The 13,536-nt window shown below is 40.7% G+C and overlaps 2 protein-coding genes across 2 annotated transcripts in view; both read right to left on the bottom strand.

The window, feature by feature from the left end:
• The window catches only part of LOC145481093 (activating signal cointegrator 1 complex subunit 3-like), a 249,180-nt gene that overhangs the window by 39,882 nt on the left and 195,762 nt on the right, over positions 1 to 13,536 (bottom strand). The gene's annotated exons all lie outside the window — the stretch shown is intronic.
• LOC145481092 (pro-neuregulin-4, membrane-bound isoform-like) lies at positions 1,936 to 4,397 on the bottom strand. Its single transcript, XM_081459480.1, has 3 exons — positions 4,057 to 4,397; positions 3,330 to 3,389; positions 1,936 to 2,745 (listed from the first exon to the last, which is right to left on the bottom strand). The coding sequence occupies exons 1-3, from the start codon at positions 4,121 to 4,123 to the stop codon at positions 2,597 to 2,599; spliced, it is 276 nt and encodes a 91-aa protein (XP_081315606.1). The 5' UTR covers positions 4,124 to 4,397; the 3' UTR covers positions 1,936 to 2,596.

Here is a 13,536-nt window from a genome sequence, read left to right as displayed (position 1 = left end):
ATCCTAGGCTTTCGGTCATGGTTTTACTCCCGGGTAACCTGTCGATGGCCTTGATCATTTTCTGATCCGCTTTCCACTTGTCTTGCAAATTCTTGGCCTGACGGTAGTCGATGTCATGTTGCTTGACGATCTTGTCCAATCGATTGATGCCTGAACCTCCACGCTTCAGTCGTTTTTTCAAATGCGCGCCGGTTCCCATGTACTGATAACCGTGGACAAACAAGTTCCCAATCAATAGTAGCTAATGGTAAGAGAGAGACATGACCAAAACAAAATATGAAAACACTCACGGAGAGTGTGTGGCTACTGAAACTAAGGTAAAATGGGACCTAAGCTGGTGACACAAGGTTCAACATTGAGCAACATTTATTGCTTAAAAAAATGTTGAACTATGTTCCAGTAACTTGTTGAACGGAACAGAGCTTCGCTCTATTTTCATTCAACTGCGTATAACAACGTTCATAATGTTGAACGGCCTATTTCAGCATTCAACCTTGACCATCGCATGACACACTGTTCAACATCTGTTGTACAAGAGCTGCCACATTTGTTGATCAAGAAATGTTGAACCGTGTGTCCCACAATTTGCACCCCTGGATGCAGTGTCTCTGATTTATAAAAGCCGTTTTTTGGGATGCCACATAGTGCTCCCCCTGCTGAAATACTTGCTCCCGAAATCATGAATTCTCGTGGGCATTTCTTGGTGTATAGTAAACAGGTAACTGTCGCACTTATGTCCAGAGGTGCACGTAATTAGATTCACGAAGACATGATGGCAAGAGGGACCTATTGACTTTACACACCAGTAAGGTGCGCAACAGCCGTTAATCCGAGCCACGACTAGAGCCTCTTTACAATGAACGATTTCAGCTAAGGTCAGCAGTCACAAGTCCGTCAGAGACAAGAACAAGCGATTAACGGCTTTCATCTCAACTAGACGCTCTTAGAGCGTTTACTCGGGCTTCGTACCACAGTATCAAATCGTACTTTACGAAAACGCGTATTGGACACAGTGAAAGCAAATTAAAGTATCAGGATATTATATCACAAGAGTTCCGCTTAGATATTTACCATTCAAGTTGGTTCGTTGAGTATCCTCCTCATCCTATCGCAAGTTGTGAGTTTAAACCATTTTGGTTCAAGAATGAAGCACAGCTGTCTACGCATTGATGGAGAAGTTGTTTGGAAAGAATTTTGGAGGTCTTCTTACAACTTATGGCGATTATTTTGTACATGCTAGTAGAAATTGTGCGGAGTTTGTTTACTGATCGTGGCGATCCGAGTAAATTGTATAGCATAACATCTTTGCCGTGTTGAGATCTTAAACCCTTTTCAAGAGTCATATCTCCTTTGGAGAGCGAATAATCCCTTTCGAGAGAGCCAAAACGAATCACGATAAACTCCTTCGCGAAAACAACAGTCCTGTGACTAGGCTCAAATTGCATTGTACATAATTTGCATAAACTTTCAAGTTGTGTATTTTGCGGATAACTTCCAAGAATTTGCGACCCTTAAGGCAGTTTATGAAGAAATATTCAAGCTACATATTTTTATTGAATCAAGACAGGCGTATTTTTAAAAAGGACTCTCATTTATGAGGGAAGATGCAGCATTCTGTTTTGCTATTTATTTTGGTTTGAATTCATGCTCGTCTAGTTCATGTCACGCAGCATGATTTTCTTTTGCAGTCAGACACAGTTTTCTAAAAGAATTGGCGATTGCTAAGACTGCTAAATATATTTGAACTACTAGTGAAATAACTGGCTAAACTATCGTCAATGCAGATTTTCCTTAGGACTTGGCAAGAACATTGGTTCGTCAATAATCCCGCACGATTCCCCGCACAATATGCCTCCAAATTCACAAGTTATTTTTTTCCTGCACCCCACTAGAAAGCCAAGTTACCGAAAGTCCTATCTTTACAACTTTGGAGATCGACATATTTTGCGCGGTGCAAGAAACAAGTCGCATGTTTTTAATGAGCTACGAGTCCAAAAACGTTTTCGTATTTAGCTCGTTTTATTGGAATATGATTTCTTTTGCTGCTGCAATGTTCTAAATAATAACAGCAGTTGCCACATACCGTCATTGACTGCCTATTTTTTGCCATTGTTTTCGTAGATTGAACTCAGACCGCAATCGGCTCAGTTGTTATCTCACGAGAACGTTTCGAGCGTGAACTTTGCTTACCTGGCTGGCTTTCAAACAATATTATTCGTGGACCGACCCTTTCTGAAAACGATCGACATCTTTGTATGTGAGATGAACGTATAAGGCGCGATTCTTGCCAAAACTTTCTTCGCAAAACACCGCATTCTGTCACGAAGAGCGAGCAATGTCGCGTTTCTCGTTCCCAGTTTCCATGGTCTACGCATGCAACGCCTAGACCATGACCCCCCCTTTGGCGACCAAAACGCTAGCATTTTATGACTCGGGCTTTCCTACGGAAGCCCGAGTAATAGCCCATTTATGACGCTTGCGCGCATTTTACGATTTGATAGAGATTTCAAGCTGATACGTCGTTACACAGTTTTCTCTTTATCACTTAGAGTACACTTTATTAACATCTTTTTTTCAATTGACGATTACGACCTTGTTACATGTCGGGGAGTGCAACATATTCACAACGAGTACCGACGTATTTCCTTGTGCATTGGCAAAGGGGACCAGTGCCCAGGTCAGGAAGACGGAAACAAGTTCCACCATTTAAACAGTAATGGTCCCTTTGGCGTTGAGTTTCGCATTCTGAAAAAAAAAAAAAAGGAAACAAAAAACAAAACAATTAAGAAAGATAAGAAACTCGACAGAGAAAATGGAAACAAACTGATCGTAAGTTACGGAAATCAAATAATTAAGGCGAATTTCAAACCGAGTATAGTCAGATAAACAAAATATAACCAGGCAGTGCACCGCTTATTAGATGACAGTTTTCAGTCCAAATTAAAGTTAAGCCATTAGAAAAGAAAACCTTAAAGATTTACTCTAAAATAACCCGCTTTCTTGTTAGACGCCGCTTATGATAGTCATCAACGGGTAATCATTTGTACGGTCAGTAGGTGTTTCAATTTCCACACCTGAATCATAAATGACCCTGGTTACTTCCTTCCATCACAATTTCAACATCCATATTTTTTTGTTCTGTAACCTCCCTTGACCATCTGTTTTGTGAATCCCAGTCGTTCCCGGCTCTTCACTCTTGATTACGCATCTGGATAGTTTATACAACTCAATTTTGTGGAACAACGATGCATATGTATCTCATGAACTGTTACAGCATGTTATAGAATAGTAAACAACAGTCAATTGTAGGGCAACAAAGGTTATATTACCGGCTTTATGACTTGGAGCCTGCTGGTCCGCGGAGACATTTTTCCCCTTGCTCGAGTCACCTGAACATAAAAGAACTCAGTTAAATGACCTTGCTCTCCGTGAGTTCTCGTAGCTCAGTGGATAGAGCGCCCGGCCGGTGTTCGGGAGGTCATGGGTTTGATTCCTGTCGGGGACTCAGAATTTTTCATTGTCCCACGCTCGTGTCATGTTGATTAATTCACCTTCACATTTCATTACCGAGCTTAAAATTCACCATCTTTATTAACTTATCACTACTCACGATGAATTCGATAGCGTTGATCCTAGCAGTATGCAGGACACCTATCATATAAGAACTCAGTTAAATGACCTTGCTCTCCATGAGTTCTCGTAGCTCAGTGGATAGAGCGCCCGCCCGGTGTTCGGGAGGTCATGGGTTCGATTCCTGTGGGGGACTCAGAATTTTTCTTTGTCCCACGCTCGTGTCATGTCGATTAATTCACCTTCACAAGAAAATTATAGTTTTCTCGTTATTGTCTAAATTGTAAAAGCCTAATCTTTCACTGAATTACCTGAAAGAAGAGCTAAACTTTCCTACCGACATGGAAACATATATTGTAATCGCTAAGTTTTATTTATTTTTTTTTAATCTTATTGATCGATTCAGACTGAGACTTGTTCTATAAAACGTTTTCGTTTTTAGTGATAACCTAAGTGTCACTGTAGACAAAATTTTGTGCAACCTACCTTTACCCTTTTCTTCAACTGCGTACACAATTCCAACGAGGAGAAACAAAATAAGAGCAGGCTTCATGTTTGAACAGATGTGTTGCAGATTCAAAAAGTTAAGGAATGACCAATTTCTTAGGGTTACTCTGATTTCACCGAAATTTAATCGTTATTACGTCATGGCGCGAAGCGTGGCAGGAACGCCTTAATGTCTAGCTGACCAATAGAAACTTTGTAGGTATATTGGTCAGGCCTTCTTTGCATGTAGTACCAGCTAGAGTTATTTATTTATTTATTCAATCCGTAAAAAAAAACTATCAGTGTGTAAGAGTGCATAGTAATTACTTCGGTTGTAGGATCCCAAGTTTAGTTTCTACAGATGACAATGACTATATATGGTTGTCGTCAAATTTGCAATAGTGGTGTAATGCGCATGCGTAACTCGGAATTAGACCGGGCAAGACGGGGCAAATGAATTAAAGTAGTTTCCGCGTGGAGGCGAAGGCTACGAAAGCGGCAAATTGTGCTTGTTCGGTGTGTAAAGAGCTTTTGACGTCGCAAATGTGGGGAAGGAATTGGAGCCTATTTGACAACATGGCGAGCAATTCGCTAAGCAGCTAAAGGAGCACTGAATTCGATTTAGAGGAAAACAACGTGGCGAAGAATACGCTAAACGGCTGAAAAAATACACTGTCACTCTGTTTTTAGTAACACACTGAAAAACAAAATGGCACATTCAGCGGTTGAAGGCAGCCGCAAAATACTTACGAAAATTTCTTTAAATACCTATTTCAAAGCACAGACGTCTTTTTATACCTTTTTTCGACAACTGATGACCAGGATAGCGTTGTGTGCAAACTTCAAAACGCTGGGCCAACGTTTTCAAGTTTTCGTGTAGTAAAACTCACATAAAATTGATAATAACTTTTCTGGGCGAATATTTTTGATCTAGATTCGATTGAATTCGTGAAAAAAGTTCATCAGAAACGATTTGAATGAAACCAAGTGATTAAAGGTGAAAATGATTGGATTTTGACCAGAAATCGCATAAGCCCCGTTACAGTGCCCTTGAAGGAACATCAAATTTGATTTAGCGGAAAACAACGTGGCGTAGAATTTGCTAAACCGTGAACGGACACGAAATTCGACTTAGAGGAACTCAATATTGGCTGTTAAAGAAGTGAATAGTTGGTAGCAAAGTAGCAAAGATACCTATAGTAGGAATTACTGGTAAGTAATTTTCTCTGAGTTGTCAAGGCCTGGCCAAATGGAGACACAAATGTGTACGCAAGTGGGCAGGTGTTTCATCGTCTCGGCGTGTCTTCTGGAAAAATTCGCGTACCGGTGCCCATACTTCATTCATTATGCATACAGTACTAATTAATTATGTATTTCGCGCTCTCGTTTTTTGTTTCGTTTCCTCAGAAACGAGCCCTATCCATTTTGATTTCAGGGTGAACTATTTACACAGTGGCTCAGTTGGTTGAGCATCGGGCTGCCATGCGGGAGGTCGTAAGTTCGACTTCGGCCGGACCAACACTCAGGGTCTTGAAAAAAGGCGGCAGGGTGGCTGTGGGAACACCGGATTGCTGGTGGAGCACTTCCGTCTTTTCTTTACTGATGGTCAAGCCCCACTGCTTAGAAGCGCTGTTGAGACGGTTTATGAGAATCTGGACGGACTCGCGGCTGTTTTGTTTCTCCCAAAGCCAGCATCATTGCGTACAGGAGCTTGCTGATTGTTGTAGTTTTGGCCAGTGCGTAGGCGCCTGGGGTTGAAGAGGTCGCTATTTGCTCGGTGTCTGATGCCGATGCCATCATCAGGTGGTAGGCTCTTGGTAGCATGGCGCACAACAAAGGCGAAAACAGGAGAAATAGTGATGAAGCTAGGATGTATCCTTTGCGCAGATCAGATGAGACTTCGAAGTTATCATTTGTTTCTCCTCCTACCGCGAGTCAGACAGTTGCTTTAATCCCTTCGTGGAGGCTGTGGATGATATTAGCTACCTTGGGAGAAACTGTTCGTGACAGGTTAAGTGCTCTTTCCCCCAGTTCAACTAAAGAATTAATAATTACTTTTCAAACTCTCACGGCACTGGTTGATAAGTACTCTCTCGTCCAGAGTTTCAATAGACGAAACCAAAGGAATGTGACAGACCAAGTGACCCACACTACAGTATTTTATTTTTTCTCCTGCCCTGACCATTGCCGAAGCGAAACAAAAATTTCCCCAAGCGTAATGAATATATATACATCGATAAGTTTTACTAACGTGAGGAGTAAAAATGTATATTTTGCCATGTATATTACCATGTATATTTTGCCTCCATCACACAACTGGACGAACACAACGCTGATATTAGGGCGCGTTTGCCAGCCAAACCACCGTGCCATTTATCCTACTTTCGAATACATACAAAGGTTGAACTTTGAATTATTCTTTTAAGTAAACTAAGACATCCTAGAACGACACGAAAACCTCTTTCAAATCAGTAGGTGGAAAAAGCGGGTAACGTGTGTCCTCGACCAAGGCAATGGTGCTAGCCTCGAGGCCTTAGGGTATCCTATTTAAACCACTAAATGAAAATATACAATGGTTACTTTTAGAAGTATCTCACCACAGTAAGTGTTACAAATCATAGTACCCTAGCGACAAACGTAACGATACAAAGACTAAAGGCAACAACGTGGCGCTGCGAAGGCTATTTTTCTTTCGTAAACGGTCGATGTCATTTTGACGTACGTCGATTTCACTCTTAGTAACAATGCCTTTCGTCATAAGTTAGATCTAAAGTGGTTGAAATTGCAACTAAATCAGCTAAAATTAAGCTCAGATTGAGAAATTAAGCTTAAAAAATGATCAGAGACTTTAGGGTTAGCATGAAGGGTGAAGTTAGGGTTAGGGTAAACCTCTAGATAACCTGGTACACTACAGCATTTAGTTAACGCGTTATGATTCTAAGCCCTACAAGTAATGGCTAGCGTGGCAGATTACGTGACACTTATTTTACGTCACCGGGTTGCAGTGCATGCTGAAAAATAAAAGAGAGTAGAACATGTGCTTGTAGAAATGGCTACCGATGAACTGTATGTATGGTGTAGGGAGTGAGGGGAGGGGGGGGGGGAGGGGGAGGGGTAGCATGTAAATTTCTATCTAAGAAGCAGAGGGGCGGTATCTAGTTTTCTACGAGTAAACTGACCAAAAGAATTTCAAACACCACTTATGTCTCACTAACAATAATCACGTTCTTTTTGTGACAGTTTTGATATGAACAAAACACTAAGAAATCATCAAATCGAATACGATTGCTTGCTAAAAAAAAGGTGTTCAGTCGCTCTTAGCCGCTTATGAAGGGTATCTAAGATTAGATAATTTGAAGACCAGATGTTAATTGAATAAACTCGTCATGGTATCGAAAAAAGAAACAAATATGTAACTGGGGTCGTGTAAATACAGCACAAAATAAACCACATTCCCTAAGAACGAGGTTGTCAGAGGAAATAATATTCTTCTTTATGGGATTAAACAAATAAAAGAGGTTTGAAGTTTTTCAAAGTTGTTGACTCAAGTGATCTGTTTATGGCTCCATCGTTGATATAATTCACTTGTAGTTAAGAACGGAATGGGTGGAGCTCATCGTCAGAAAACAGTCTGTGGAAACACTTTGCGCGCTGAACAGATTGCAGCGGCTTTGTTTTCCTCAAATTCAAGATTCCACTATCATTATTAACTGGTGAAAAACATCAGATATATAGCCATGGAATGTACGGCCTAACCTAAAGTGTCAGTTTAAGTTTAAAACTAGCTAGTGGTAGCTAAGTGCACGGACTATTATAAACATTCAACAAATAGATCTGTTCCCATACACAAAATTCGCACTTGCCCTCGAGAAAGAGAAGAAACACACCGTATCTTTCCAATTTCTTGTTGCTGACCTAAAGGATTGCTGCTCCTGGGAATAAGTTTGGGTAGTAATAATATCACAGCGGTCAAATTGTTGGTGATCTTTGATTTGCATTTTATGAAAACATTACTGTTTTCTTTGAATACGGTAGATATGTGGATTGTGCTTAAGGGTCTACCACCAAATTCAGTATTTTAAGTGAACTGACAGCTTTTCACCTGCATCATTTCTCGCTTCTCTAAATTCTTGTAAATGATACCTTGCTCTTGATTTAAATATAAGAAAACGATCCCTACCTAATCACCAGCTCATGAAAGAAATAAGGTTTGAAATTTGTCTCCCATTTCTCAACGATATGAAAACGCAATTTTTCTTCTCATCTTTTAGAGAATAAGGCATTGGACTGAAAAACAGTCTGTGTTTTGGCGCGACTTCGTAGTTGCGAGTGTAGGCTCGTTGTTAAAACGCGGTGGTTCAAAAAAGATCTGGAACGAGCGTGAAAATGAGACAAAAAAGAGACTGTTTTGAGATATGAGATAGGTTGATCTGCTTGAATCCGATTCATCTGCGGCCACCAGATTCAGATATGAACTGTATTCTCGCTTCACACCATCGCGCCTCCTCTGTCATTCCATGTGTCTGCGATTTGCCATATTCAATTTCAGTGAAAAGTTACAAAACATGTTCGAAATGGGATTTAAAAAATATGAAGTGATCGTAGAAAAATCACTCGCGGAGAAAAACTATTTGGAAATAAAAAATTTACAGACAGATTTTTATTGATTGTATGTCAAGCTAGCTACTGTTCAAATTTGAGGGGAAACGAACAAATTTTCTTTAACTTGTAGCTTTCAATAGGGACCCAAAACATGACTCTGATACTCACATTTAGAGGTCCTGAAAAATTCGACAATTCATTTTCTATAAAAATTTGTGGTTCTATGAGCTTTAATTTGATATAAGGGTTTAGGTATCTACAGCTTAAACCGGTCGCACTACATCGCTTGGACGCGAGACACCTCTGAAGTTGCTCTAAAGGTATATGGTATCCTTAACTATTTGGGAGAATTTCACTCTGAGCAACTCTTAACTACCGTAACAGACCAATTGTAATTTTGGATGGCAAAATTTTTGGTGTTTTTTTATTTAAATAAACATACTTTGTAAATTAGGTATAAAAATCCTCTCGGCGAACCTAATAAACCTTGTTGTATTGTATTTAAAACAGCGTTTCTTCCCGGCGTAAATATTACACTACAAATGATATTTGAGAATTCTCTCAAAATTGCACGAGCCTTTAGGCTCGTGCAATTCGAAAGAATTTTCAAATATCACGAGTAGTATAAATCCTTAATTGCTCGAGCCTTCATACGATCACTCCTTTATTATGCGACTAGGAAAATCAGGAAAGCACGCGTATTAGTAAAGTGCAAATTAAAAATTAACGATAAATTGGCCTGCTCTCAGGCAATCACAATGAAGTAATCAGTTATAATATATAGATTTAGCCATGCCTGAAGGCAGAGCTCCTGGGCGAGGTTGTTCAAAGCCTGATTAAACTAATGTGGGATAAGCGATAATTTTGATTGTTTTGTAACTTTACGGTGAGGTTCTCCGTTCCTGTTGTTTGGCCTTCTGCTTTGAGTTTGAATAATCTCAAGGTCCTCAAAATCAAAAAACAAAAGCAGTGAAAAACATTTGTATTCAAGAAAAATTACATTTCGGTTAACTTTTGTAATCCTGGGGCCCGTTTCTCGAAAGCGCCGAAACCTTGTGGGGCCTGTAAAGCCATAGCAAAATCTCGAACATTACGATTACAGAGCAGCTGTTTTAGTTACATATTCTTAATATGTACAAGGGTTCCCTTCATACAAGAAGTTTCAGGCGTATACACTTCACCGTTTTTAGATAGAGATGAACTAGAAATGGCTTTACGGACCCGAAAAGTTTCCGGGGCTTTCGAGAAACGGGCCCCTGGGGCGACTTCAAAACAACCCGGCCAACAACCTGACATGAGCCCTCGATCCAATCGAAAACCAGCATTTGGTCACCGGTCAACTTAAAAAAACACGTGACCTTGATGAGCTCTAAACTTGAGCCCGCGATATGGTCGTGTGATACTGGTCAGCGGATACCTTGATTTGATAGGTGTCAATTGACCATAACAGGGATGTCCAATATCAAAGAGGGACGAACCGAGCGTGCATGTCTCTGTCAACCTATTAGCTGGAGTATGGTCGCCATCTTGCCGACTCCGTCGTCGTCGTTGTCGTCGTGCGTACGCGCCCACGAGCAAGACCGCTAGCGCTTATAACCATGAGAAAATCAATTCATAGGTTTCCTTTCCTTTCCTATATGGGTATGGGGCTCCGCTTGGCAGCCCTTCGGGCCGCCGTAGCTCCGCTATAATAAGAAAAGTAATTTAATCGTGCCAGTTAATGACAAGACCAAATTTGTACTGATACGATGTCGTTTTGTTTGGATAGAAAAAGAGTACCGGAAGAGTACCTGTCGTCTCCATGGTTACAGTGACGTCAGCAAGTATGTTCTTAACCTTGGATCTCAGTCACAGTTCTCGGTCGCATAATGGCACTTCTGAAGCCATTATTGGCCTTTCTAGCAATTCTCTTGACGGTTCTCTTCTTTGCAACTCTAACAGAGCAGCAAATAGTTCGAGATTTTGCAAACGGCCTACGCTACGCTAATTTTGGCAAACACGACAAAAGAAAGCTCAACGTCGGGCAGTTGGAGAATACAACCGCCCAGTCTTTTTCCCAATGTTGTGCGAAATGCTTGCCAAGCAAGAGCTGCTTTTCTGTGAATTGTGGCGGAATTGGACGAAACGAGTGCCAACTTCTCTCAGCTGACAAGGTCCGATCTTCGGACCAAATGACGATTGACAAACATTTCAGCATTTCTCAGTGGTGGTAAGCGCGATTTTTGTTCAAGGTTCACTCTAGCTCTATCTGAAAACTTTCACTGGTACAAAACTGAGTCTAACGTTAGTCGTTCAGTTCAAATTTATGCTGGTTGAAATATAAGTTTCAAAAGAAATTTTTGGATAAAACTAAAGCGCCACTTTCTTCCATTAGAAATATCGTGATAGTTGCCATTTAGCGGTACAGAGTTTTTGATTTCATATCCGAAGTATCAGGTTGAAAAGGCCAAGGGAAAGATTTAACAAAAAGTTGAAGGAGAAAAAAAACCATTCTATTGAAATTAAGATGAAATTCGATAGGAAATCGAGCAATTTCAGTTTTTAGCGGGCAAAAACCTTATAACAGAAAGTATACAGTTACAGAAAGTATTACATCTCGATCTTTTTGCATTTTCTGATAGTTGCCTAAAATAACACAAAAAAACAATTTCCCACGGCAGTTCCTGCAGAAAATCAGTTTCATAGTTTAGAGAAATTGTGCGAACACAGGTCAAATTTCATCATCATTTTTTTTGTCACCAGTACTTTCAAGTGTTTCATATAAAATTCAGCATTTGTTTTCGACATTTGGTGTTGTTAGAAATGATTTCTTTCGAGAAGATATTTAAAACAGTCGATCAGAAGTTTGCAATACGATGTAAATAATCTTGGAACATAAGTTTTGTCCACTCGTTACTCGAGCTTCTGGTGGATTCCTTCTTAATTATTTCAGTAGAGCTAGCTGAGGATCACGTAGACATCATGTGGCGAAATAATCGATACGCTACAGAACTGCAATAAACAACTCTGTAATCATCCTCTACATAGCAATTCAATAAGTGTAATAACTTTTTTGATGGGAATTTCGACAGCCGGTAAAACAGAAAACCTTTTGTAAATGACACTAAAATAAAGGTTTGTTTCAATTATCAAGCTGAGGGAGAACGCTTATCAGAATGCACCTGTAGTGCTTGGGTTTGTTTTTCTTTGATGAAGCTTGTTTCTTCGTTCAACAAACTGCTATCTTTAAAGTTATGCTTATACCTTGGTATATATTTTCTGTAAGCTGTTATTTGTTACTTACTTATCACTTCAATCCCTAAATTAAGATTGAGTCATGTATAACAACGACAACAACATCATTACCTTCGGGTGTTTCTCATTGTGCCGAAAGTTCTGGAAATTGAGATGAAAGTCAAATGGTAGAAGATTTCTGGTAAAAAATGCCACTTTGAAGGAGGTCCAGTAGGCCTGAAATTAGTCGTTCCATTTTGACAAAATCAGTTTGTTACCCTGCTTCAGTAGATTTTCACTCACAGGGGGGATTAACTCATTAAGGAAAGGAATTGAAAATGGTAAGAGCCATTCCTCTCAGTTGGATCAGAAATACAGCAGTTGATCAGACAGGTCAATCTGATTAAAAGGGTTAATGCCCTTTATGTCCACTCAGTAATTTTCTCTGCTTTGCACTGTGTTAACTAGTTGCCATCCTTCTTTGCTAGGGAGAGAATGAAAAGGAGAAATTCTCTGATACAACCACAGTAACACCAGCGTCTACTGAAACAATCCCGTCACAGGCTGCAATGACAGATTCTATTTCTATGGCTAGTCCACAGATGGGAGCTTGCCCTATGGGCGTACCTCCACAGTACTATGCCTCCTAATAGTAGACATACCATTGCTATGCAACAGGATACCCAAATGTACAGCATGATGAATGCAAATCCTTTAGCGGCACAAGCTCATCAAAATACTGCACCACCTAGCCTTCTACTACTACTTCTACCGTTTACCAGCCAATTAGAATGTAGTGCAGCTAGTACTGTGCGTCAAAGGACTGCTGTCAATCATTCTACTGTGGAACAAAATACTCCTTTGCCCGCAGGAAAAAAGTGCGCAAAAGTGGTGCAGAAGGTGGATCACTTCAAAGGGAGTGTTAGGAAAAAGTGGCGATCAAGTGGTGAAGCGGCCCTGACATCGTGGTTGGGGGTTTAGGGGAGAACCATTCAGCCTGAAAATGGATGGCAGCATGAGGTCGAAAAGTGGAAAAGTGGAAAAGTGGTAAGAGAAGGAATAGGGCATGGAAAAGAGGTGGTAAGAGGGGATCAGGAAGATGGTTTTTAGAGGGGATTTGGAATAGTTCGGTTATTTTTTTAATAAAGTGGGGGGGGGGGGGTGGGCCGGGGGAAGGAGGGCTTGTGTGGTGAGGTTGAATGGGAAGAGATGATTGACTTGCACTCTTGCGGTGAATCGTTGAGGGGGGCCTGGAAAAATGGAAAATGGCTGACGTCATGGGTAAGGAGGAGATAGCCCATCCACCTCCTCCCCCTCCCACTCCCTGGGTGGGCTGACGTCATTGCGAGGGGGATAGCCCCCCCTCCTCTCTGGCATTCATAATTCAAGATGGCGTACGTGACTCATAAACAATTTTTTAAAATTTTTTTTACAAATCCTTAGTTTTATAAAGCGGGACGTGTGTCACCCTTAGTGGGAAGACGCCCATGATTGAAGTCACCCCTTGAACTGCATGTTTTCTAAACCATATCCCCTCAAGACATTTCATGGTTGGAATTGTCCGAAATCTGCAGATTCACCCTTCTGCTTCTTCTTAGTTGAGTTCCTCATAGCTGTACGGATAGGAGTGTTTGAGCAAACGAAGGTGGTGATAGATTCGTGCCT

This window comes from Orbicella franksi, chromosome 3 (assembly GCF_964199315.1).
Source record: "Orbicella franksi chromosome 3, jaOrbFran1.1, whole genome shotgun sequence".
Taxonomy (NCBI): domain Eukaryota; kingdom Metazoa; phylum Cnidaria; class Anthozoa; order Scleractinia; family Merulinidae; genus Orbicella; species Orbicella franksi.
This window is presented reverse-complemented; position numbering and strand designations above follow the sequence as displayed.